Here is a 9,942-nt window from a genome sequence, read left to right on the forward strand (position 1 = left end):
CTTTACTGCAGCCACAGCGAGCAGCAAGCCCACTGGTGCCCCAAAGTTTGCTTGACCATCAGCAGCCTTAGAGCACCAGACCTGCTAAAAAGGCCCGGCACTGCCTGCCTCGTGCCTTGCCACACTGGCAGCAGCTGCAAGGAAGAGTTTTCAAATCCATCACCCTCGCTTCGCAGCTCGTAGCAACAGCAAACAGCAGAGCCCCGAAACACCAGGGAGAGAGAAGGCTGATATCTAACAGGAGAGGGAAAAAACAAGAACTGGCAGGCTGACAAAAAGGGGGCTCGGCAAGGGGTCAGGCTGACTTCCAGCAACACTGACATCACGGAGCCCTCACCTGGGAATCCGGCTGCACACAGACAGGGACTGCAAGAACCTGGAGCTGAATAAATACCACTCACCACGGCTTTCTCTACGGTCGAGGCAGTGAACAGAAAGCACAATGAGGGTTCCCATTTGCTTGCTGACGAAACCTCTGCAGAGCAGAGGAAGGCTGTGCCTAGGTCACGTTTAATGACTGAGTCCTCCGCCGAATTAACTAATGCAATATAATTAGTAAAAACCAGCCAAATTCCAGCAGAGCATGCCGGTTTTATTGCGGGTGTGTCTGGACTTCTGTCCCCAGGAGCCGTGCTGTGTTTCAGCCCCACACGGACGGAGCGAGGGGCAGCACCAAGGCACGGAGGTGATGCCGGCTTCAAGCCGGGGCCGTGGGGCTGTGCCATGCGACGCCTCGCTCCGACAAATTGTTCTGAGCGCTGCCCATCAGATAAGTTGCGCCAAATTTTTTAGAAACAAAACTTAGGTCATGGAATTACTTCCCCTAGCCAGCTTTGAAGTGGAGAAAAAAAAAAAAGCTGCAAGAAGGAGAACTCAATTGGCTTTTAGCTGCCTGGTAAATGCTCTAACAAGAGAGCCCAATGACCTACATTCACAAGCCTCTGTACTAAACCACTATTACAAAATCCAATATAAAGCCTGACCACGTTTAAGTGTTTTCCATTAGCAAGCAGCAGTATCTTGTTAGAGAAACATGAAAACAAGTTATTGTCGTTAGCGATGATGATCTTAATTAATCCTCTAAACACTACTCTGAAATGTGCCGTCTGGATCATCTCAGACTGTTTAAGCTCCTAATACTCCATAGAGACCCCCAAACCTTCGCTTTTCAGTTGTGTGATGGGATGTTGACAGGAACTTCTTACACATGCTCAAACCGTACTACAGAACTGAATACTTAACGATTTCAACCTCTGATGCTTTTCAGACAACTGACAAAAACACACGAGTGTCTAAATCCAGCCTGGCACCAGTACAGGTTACTGCGATTCAGTGAAAACATCACCAAAATACTTCTTTACCTAAAAGCAACAGCTCTCAGGTCAACAACCTGAGGCAGATGTTTTGAGGTCTCCTGGAAAAGATATTAAGCCAAACCCTACCACAGTGAAGAGCTCAAACAAGTGTCTGTACAGCAGATACAGTCAATTTAGTCAGTGTTTAACCGAAACATTACGGCAGTCTTTCCCTGTACACCCATGTAGTTGCAAAGGTCTGACACATTCAACTCCATGTTAGCAGCTTCCAAAGATAATGAGTAACGCCAGCTAAGGAGAAATGCTCTGCTAACAAACAAAAAAGAACTTGCAACAATGCATTATAAAGCAGACCAGTAGCCAAAAGGAACAGTTGGTGGTCAAAACAGAAAGGGAAAGAAAAGGGAAAGAGACACTGTGGGACAAACATGTCCAAGCTGAGATTCTCAAAGGCACAAAACTGGCATTAAAAGCCCACGAGCTCAGAAAAACATAACTGCCCATGGTAGCTTTAGGAATCTGCATCTCCACAGCCAGTGCTGATGGATGTACCTGATGTCAGTGATGGCAACAGTGCAAAACGGACTTCTGTAACCAAGACAGAAAAATCCACGAAGAAAGGAAATATAAATTAGCTTTTAATAAATGAGGAGAGAAACTATCTCACCCTAAACGCAGAAAAAATAGGTTCCTGTAAACTCACTGCCTTTCAGCTCGCCTGAAAAGATACTACAGTTGAGGAGGCTTAAAAGAAGGTTTTATTTATCTGAAGAGCACAGCAAGAACACGGATACAAAGCTAGTGTCAAATTAACATGGAAGTACAAAGAGGTGCCTGATTCGCCGGGACTGAATTGTGAAGGGACTACACATTCATCTCCGAGTACATAAAACCTCCCATCACTCTGCAGCACTCATTTGATAGCTCCAAGTACAGATTTAAGTTAAGCAAGCTGCAGGCATCCTTTGTAATCCAGTACGACAGTTGCTACAATACCCACGTTTAAAGAAGCAGGAAGAAAAACAAACACCACCAGGAAAAATAAATTCCAGGCACTATTCTAACTCTTTGTGAAGACATCCATATACTTGCCCAGAAGAGACAAGGGAGACCTCACTATCATTACCATTGTTTAAAATGGGAAATTTGGTTCTGCGCATCCCTGCATGAACCGGATTTTCCCTATTTGCACCTTTTATCTCAGGATAAACCCCGGCACCATTTAATCTACTAAAGAGGTGATCTATTTGAGGTGGTATGTGAAGCAAGTTGATAGCAAACCTTGGCGGAGGGACACAAGGGTCACCTCGGAGAGATGACCCAAGCTCACGGCCGTCCCCGAGAGCAGGACAGGCATCACCATGGACAGCTCAAGCAGGGCGCTCCAGTAAACAGGATGGGCGAGGGCATCCCAGAAGGAATTCGGAAATTCCTCCAACAGCGCTGAGTCCCAGATGCCAGGCTGCACGTGGCTGCATTACTTCACGCGAAGGTGAACTGAGGTCCGTACCTGACATATGGTTCCACGCACAACCACGCGGTACATATGGGACGACACATATGGCTCGCGCAAGGTTCAAGCGATGCGTATGGAGCTGCTGCGGAGGAATCCTAACGCTACAGGTTTCAAAGCCAGCATTGTACAACCCGAGACGATGACAGTTGGGGTATGTTTACAAGCAGGATGTTTCTGCCAGCGTAGCTACAAGACCACAGATCTCCAAAGCAGATACATTAGAGCAACCGTGAAAAAAAAAAAAACATTCACCTTAAAGGAGCAAAATTCAACGAAAAACTTGTCTTCCTCCATCAAGCATCAGCTGCTAACTGACATTTGATACCATACGAGAGCAGCAACCGTTCTGACACAGCATGGAAAGTACCAGTGCCTAGTTTTTAGGAGGCTACAATGCCCAGTTCCACACCTTGGGGGTCAGGGCCAAACCCACCTGTAAAAGGACACAAAACCGTGAATCTCTGCTGAATGTTTCCAGCCAGCAGTTTGGCTGCCCATAGCACTTAGTGCCAGCTATAAAGGAATTTGCCTGAAATCAGTTTCACGCAGTATCTTCTCCCACATACAAGCCTCTAGCTGTAACAATACTAGCTAGGTTGGCAACTCTTTTTTTTGGCTACTTAAGCGCACATCATAAGCCCTATATATACACACAGCGCTGCCAACGGTGCCAAAAAAACAAGATAAAACAAAGCAAGTCACACACGCAGCAGTTTCAACATCCAAGTTAGTTATTTCAGCGAGGCTGCCTACACTGACCCAATTGTGTTTCAGCCGTACCGAGAACTTGCTGGCGCACACTTCACTAACACGGTTATGTTTTATTGGTTTGGGTTGTAAAAGCTATTTTGAAGAGGAAGGATGAGGGAATTTTGAAGCTACCAGAGGAACGCCGCCGCTCTTACTTTCCTATTTACCAAGGGTGAGGATCGCCCAGGAGTACCCTCCCTTTGCAACGGGAGGACAGCTTCCAAACCTGCGAGGCCGCCCCGCGCTCCGGCTATCGATCCTCTTTGGCAGGAGCAGCCAGAGACGGGCGAGAGCTCTGCCAAGCTCCAAGGGAGCTCAGCACCCAAGGAGAAACCTGAACCGAGCGGCGGAGTTGGAGGAGTGGGAGCCTTCAGCCAGCACGCACCAAGCGTTCGGGGAAAGTTAACAGCGCTGACGCTTCAAACCACCGCGCCGGCCGCATGGATTTCGCCATCACACTGGAAGGAGGAAAGAAGCGAGAAGAGAAGCGGGAAGGCGACAGGAGCAGCGAGATGCCACGAGGATTTTCTTTTCGGAGTGGCTCGGGAAGGGGGCGGTGTGGGGGTGCTGCGGGTGCCCCCCGGGAGCCTCACCCACGGAGGGGGCTGGGGGCGCAGCACGGAGCCAGCTGAGCGCAGCCCCCGGTAACGAAGCGCGGGGCCACGCAAGGCCCCACCGGGGCTCCCCGACCCCCAAACTCCCCCCAAATAATCCAGAAGCCGCCTTCAGCCTGCACGGGCGCCGCCGCCCCCCGGGCATCCCCCCCTGAGCGCTTTTAGGGGCAGGGAGCTCGGCGGGAGCCCCGCTCGGGGCGCGACCCCCCGGCTGCGGCCAGCTCCGGGCCGAGGCCCCCGGGGCTGCACCGGGGGCAGCCGAGGAGGAGGAGGAGGAGGAGAGGGAGGAAGGCCCGGCCCCGCCGCCCCTACCTGGCCGCAGCGGCTCGGTGATGCTCAGCACCAGCAGGAAGAGCAGGAGGAAGGTGCCGCTGTCCGCTTTGGGCACCATTTATCCTCCGTTCATCCTCCCCCGGCGCAGCGCCACAAAGCCGCGGGGCGACGGGAGGCGGGAGGAAGGGCAGCGGCAGGAGGAGGAGGAGGAGGAGGAGGAGGAGCCGCCACCGCCACCACCGCCGCCACCGCGGGTCCCCCCGGGCCGCACCGGGCTCTTCCCCGCCCCGTCCGCCGCCGCCCCGGGGCTTTGCGGGCGGCCCTGGCTGCGGCGGGGGGGAGCGCGGAGGTCGGGGCGGCGCCGCGCCGCGGGCCCCTCGCCTGGCTCCGGCGACGCACAAGATGGCGGCCGCGCCTCCCCGCCGCCTCACCGCCCCGGCCCCGCCGCCGCCACGCCCCCTCCCGGCCAATCGGCGGCGCGGGGGTGGGCGGGGCGGGAGGGAGGCCACGCCCACTGAGGGGGGGGTGAGGGGGTGGCCAAAAGGGGGGGGTACGGGGGGTACCTGTGGGGGGGTACCCAGGAGGGGAGGGTGGGGAGGGGGCACCCAAACCTCTGATGGTGCCTGGGGGGGTGTAGCCAAAAGCAGGGCTAACAGCTGAGGTGCTTTTTTAATTATTTATTTATTTGTTTTTAATTAATATTTAATTAATATTTAATTAATGAGACGAGGGGTGAGTGGCACCCCGCACGCTGCCTGAAGCTTCTCGCCCTGCGCCCCTCAGGAGCCGAGCCCCAGCCCCGGGGGCTCCTTCCCCGCGATGCCGCGGGCAGACGCAGCTCCCAGCCCACCAGGTTGGGGTGTGCTGACCCCAAAGGCAGCCGGACCCCAAGCCCACCTCACCTGGGGCCTGAGCGTGGGGTGGGAGCAGTGCCCCAAGCCAAGCGGGGGCTGCTCTGCCCTCGCTTCGCACCCAGGGCCCCTGGCACAGCCCGAAGCGTCCCAGCAGGAGTGGGGCCCGGGCCCGATAACCCAGGGATGAGGACTGCACCGAGGGGGAAGCAGTCACGGCACCATCTTCCCCTCCCCTGCCCGGCTGGATTCGTTTCCATTATTTTTGCAGAGGAACAGCCCAGTCCTCCAAAATAACCCCAAAATAACCCAGTGTTTCCAACCGCAGCTTCCCATCCGTGCGAAACGTCCAGGGCAGGAGGAAGCAGCGCAGGGCCCCGAGCACGGCAGAGGCTGCCCATGGCAGGAGCAGAGCTGCGGGGCCAGGCTGCAGCCCCCACCAGCCCCGTGCCACCCCTCGGCTGCTTTCAGGCACGGGGCCTGCCTCCTGCCTCCAGCAACTCATCCCGATCCTCCTGGCTCTTCAGTAACGGTTCTCGTAACTTTCTCTAACAATTACAGCCTGCCCTTGCCAAAACCAACACTGCTGAAGAGCCAGAATGCCCCAGTTTTTCTTCCCACTTACGCAAACAAGAAGCCCTTGTGCAGGGATCCCTCACCATCTCCTTTCCCCCACGGAGCCGAGCCCCGGGCTGCCCCTTCCCGCACAGACCCTGTAACGTGGGCACCGATATTACCACATCACAGCCCCACCTCGGGCCACGGCCCCAGCTCCACGGGGGCCACCCCGATTCCTTGCAGGCCAGCGCTGCCCCTCGCAGCGTCGCTCACTGCCGACAGCCTCCGTAGCTCCGCAAGTGCTCTGCCTCTTACTGCGGCCGAGTGAGGAAGCGTGCTTGGGCCTCGCTTGTAAAAAGAAAAATAACGCTCAGAAAGTAAGAAGTCATCAACAACAAGCTGGTTTTTTCGCTTTTGATTTGGCCATGTAAAGCACGTTATCTGCTAGTGCTACAGTACCAAAAAAATCTGGCAACAAAGAGCCCACTGATTCCTTAATTACAGATAACAGGGTGCTCAAGGCTGCAGCAGGAAGCGGAGACAAGACATCAAAGCAAGTGTTACAGGAATAGCCCATCTGAAGAGCACTCCATAACCTTCAAGAGATCCAGTTTTATAGCATTTCACTGAAAATAAATTATAGTTCCAGCAAATACACGAAGGCCCTTCAATCTGGCAGAATCAAGACTAGGATGTTAGTGAGGTTGTGTAGGTTAATTCACTCCAGGGATGACAGAACCAACACTGTCCCACAAGATATTTGCTGCAATCTGCTTTTAGGCATGAATTGCACGATACGAAACTAACACTTCCCAGATTCCCCATTTGTCTACATGTTATTCTGTGAGCTGGCCACATCCTGGTATGAGCACAACTAGCCTGAAATACTAGGAAGCGTTCAGCCAAGGCCTTTCTGAGCAAAGAAATGCTTCTGTGTGTGAGCATCATCTGTTAACTAGGGACACTGATTGTCAGAACACTGTGAAATAAATGAATAGAAATGCTACCTAAAAACTTCATCGTTATTTACCCAGTTCGGTCCTCAATGGTCACTGAAAACATGGACACATTGGTAAACAGACATTCTTTACGTTCATTTATGAACATCTGAGAATAGTTTTTGTTTGTTTACCTGAAGAACAACTCAGCCCTCAGTTATTTCCAAATTAAAGAAACCAAAAACTCTTCATTTCATGCAGCCACAAACCCAGCAATGCCGGATTGATCAGTTCCTTTTCACAAGGTGCACTATAAAAACTCCATTCACTTGGAAGGGCTTCCTGTTCAGGGACGTGAGTTTTGGAAGCGGCAGCGGAAACCGCGCGAGAGGAAGCTCTCCACCAGGACAAGCAAGGCAAACATCCCGGGCCTTACACAGGTCTGCAGGCACCGCTCAAAGAGCTGCCTAAAAATTTCCACGGATGTTCCCTGGGTAAAGCGTCACCTGATTATGGCAAACGTCAAGACTGCCAAGTGTTACACAGGCTGCCCTGTACTCAGGCGTGGTGCAAGAAGGGCACACACGTGGCTACGCCTGCTTCCTGCTCAAAAGGTGCTCAGAGATCAGCTCTTACTGGAACATGCACAGCTCCGAATGGTTAAAACTGCTCTTCATCTTTCTGGTTAATTACAACGATTAGCCAGAAGTTTCAAAGAAAGGGAGGAAAAAAGTTTTAAAAAGCCCCAGTCTGGCTGTCTGAGGTACTGCTTCAGTTCTTCAGAATGCTGTTGGTGTCCATGCTGGGGGACTGCATGATTGTCCCTAGCCCTGTGCTGTTCCCATCGCCATCAAGTCTTTGAAGTCTGACACATGGAAGCTGAAAAATCAAGTTTGAAAAAGCTGAAACCAACACAAAGCACAAAGCTCCAGAGGCTGATGACAGTGAAGCAATCAACACGCAAAACAACAGGAATCCTCCAAACAGCTCTGAAGAAGGTGCTGTCCTGAACCTTTCTCGAGAATACCAGAAGCTGGAAGTCAGAACTTCCCAAAGAGTGAGGGTTTAAGAAAAAGCCAGATGCAAAGCCCACAAAAAGCAGCAATTCATGACCTGCGGAATTGAGGGGCTGAACGAAAACTAAGGAAATGAAGTTAAGGGATGGCACATCCTGCCCTTCCAAACCCCAAGCAAACAAACAAAAACCCACCACAATTCTTGAACGCAGCCATTGCAGACAAAACTGGTCCACTGTGGAACGAAAGCATTTAAGAAACTTAACAACAAGTCTTTTGTAAACTCAAGATAACCAAAAGAATTGCTAAGACTAGACTTCAATCTGTTAAGTAAAAAAGGAAACCTTCAGCAGTAGAAATATTTTAAAGGAGTTCTACTTCACTAAATTTAGTTACTTAAGACATTTTTCCAATAGCTTTATGCTTTCGGGAAGGAGCTTTTTCCTGAACATCATTATGAAAAATTCCTTCATATTACCCTGTGGAGGAGGGCAGGGAGGAGGAAGCTGGCAGACTAAAGACTGAAGAGGAGGATACCTCCCCCCCTCCCAAAATTCACCCCATGTGATTACATTCATTTTCCTTCTAATATGCCACAGATAATTCCCCACACCAATCAAATGTGTCTACCAAATTATTTACTGCACAGCTGAGCTCCTGGTTAACACAACGTTAGATATAAAAGATGTAGGCACATTTCAGAAAAAAAGAAAAACTTTTAAGCTGCTTCCACCCTACCAGCAAAACTAAACACAAAGACTGTTTTATGAAGAAGGGTGGAGCACGACCACTGTCCCTCAGACTTGCCACCACATTTTACCTCGGATGAGGTCACCCAGGGGCTGTGCAGGACTGGAATTGCCGATCTGACCGCGGGAGCTGTCTGTGACATCACACAGCGCCCGGTGCCGGGCCGGCCGGCCGCTCGCCCGCGGTTCCAGCAGCTCGGACAGCCACCATGGTGCGCGGCCACACCACCTGCCACCACGCATGATGCTCACCAGCACCAGCTCACACAGCTCCCCAAAGCTCTCCCACCATGGACGATGCTGCGGTGCTTGAAAGGAAAGGTTACAGCCTGAGCGCCACGCTGGGAGAGGGCTCGTACGGCAAGGTGAAGTCAGCCTACTGCAACAAGTTGAAATGCAACGTGGCCGTAAAGATAATCGACAAGAGGAAAACTCCCCGGGACTTCCTGGAGAGATTTCTGCCCAGGGAAATAGCTGCTCTGAAACGCTTGCACCACCCATCGATCATCAAAACCTATGAGATCTTTGAGACATCAAATGGGAAAGTGTACATCATCATGGAGCTGGGGGTGAAGGGAGACCTCCTGGACTACATCAAGATCACGGGAGCCATGAAGGAGGACTTTGCTCGTTTAAAGTTCCAGCAGCTGGCTTCTGCCATCAAGCACTGCCATGACTCAGACCTTGCTCACAGGGACCTGAAATGTGAGAACATCCTTCTCGACAAAGACCTAAATGTCAAGTTGTCAGACTTTGGCTTTTCCAAACCCTTGTCTCGGGATGAAAATGGGAGAACTATTCTCAGTAAAACCTTCTGTGGGTCTGCTGCATACGCAGCCCCTGAAGTGCTGCAGGGCATTCCTTGCGACCCCAAGATTTCTGACATATGGAGCCTGGGCGTCATCCTCTATACAATGGTCTACGCATTAATGCCCTTTGATGATTCCAATGTTAGAAAAATGATCTATATTCAGAAACAACACAGGATTCCCTTCCCCAAGTCAAAATACCTGACTACAGAGTGCAAGGACCTTATTTACCACTTGCTCCAGCCCGATGTATCTCAGAGGCTGTGTATAGATGAAGTTCTGAAACACTCATGGTTGCAGACTCCAAAATCCCAAATCCCAACCTCTCCGTCAGCTGCAGAAACTGGTGAGTGTTCCCAAAACCTGCATGACAAAAAGCCTGAGCACAAACAGGAAGCCAAAACCCACCCTGCAGAACAGGAAGGACAGAAGGAAAACGGATCCTCTTAAAAATCGGTCCAACTTGTGAACTGCTGGTTTTCAACTTGAGCTTCTCTGAACCCTTTAAGAAACACTCCTCGTCTTTTGCTTTACAAAGTATAGAAACACAAA

At 51.6% G+C, this 9,942-nt stretch overlaps 2 protein-coding genes across 2 annotated transcripts in view; one reads left to right on the forward strand and one right to left on the reverse strand.

Annotated features, from left to right (window-relative positions):
• DGCR2 (DiGeorge syndrome critical region gene 2) overlaps nucleotides 1-4,875 on the reverse strand; it is a 48,431-nt gene extending 43,556 nt beyond the window's left edge. The window contains exon 1 of the mRNA XM_082774233.1: nucleotides 4,509-4,875. Coding sequence (XP_082630359.1) covers nucleotides 4,509-4,587 — 79 coding nt within the window. The 5' untranslated portion in view covers nucleotides 4,588-4,875. The remainder of the gene's footprint in view (nucleotides 1-4,508) is intronic.
• Nucleotides 4,876-5,237: 362 nt separating this feature from the next.
• TSSK2 (testis specific serine kinase 2) lies at nucleotides 5,238-9,853 on the forward strand. Its single transcript, XM_082774500.1, has one exon. The coding sequence runs from the start codon at nucleotides 8,872-8,874 to the stop codon at nucleotides 9,838-9,840; it is 969 nt and encodes a 322-aa protein (XP_082630626.1). The 5' UTR covers nucleotides 5,238-8,871; the 3' UTR covers nucleotides 9,841-9,853.
• Nucleotides 9,854-9,942: the final 89 nt, after the last annotated feature.

Source organism: Aythya marila (assembly GCF_965140915.1).
Source record: "Aythya marila genome assembly, chromosome: 17".
Lineage (NCBI taxonomy): Eukaryota > Metazoa > Chordata > Aves > Anseriformes > Anatidae > Aythya > Aythya marila.

What these genes read in the sequence shown, in the direction of transcription:
- TSSK2 (XM_082774500.1), top strand. Translation starts at nt 8,872, where the DNA reads ATGGACGATGCTGCGGTGCTTGAAAGGAAAGGTTACAGCCTGAGCGCC.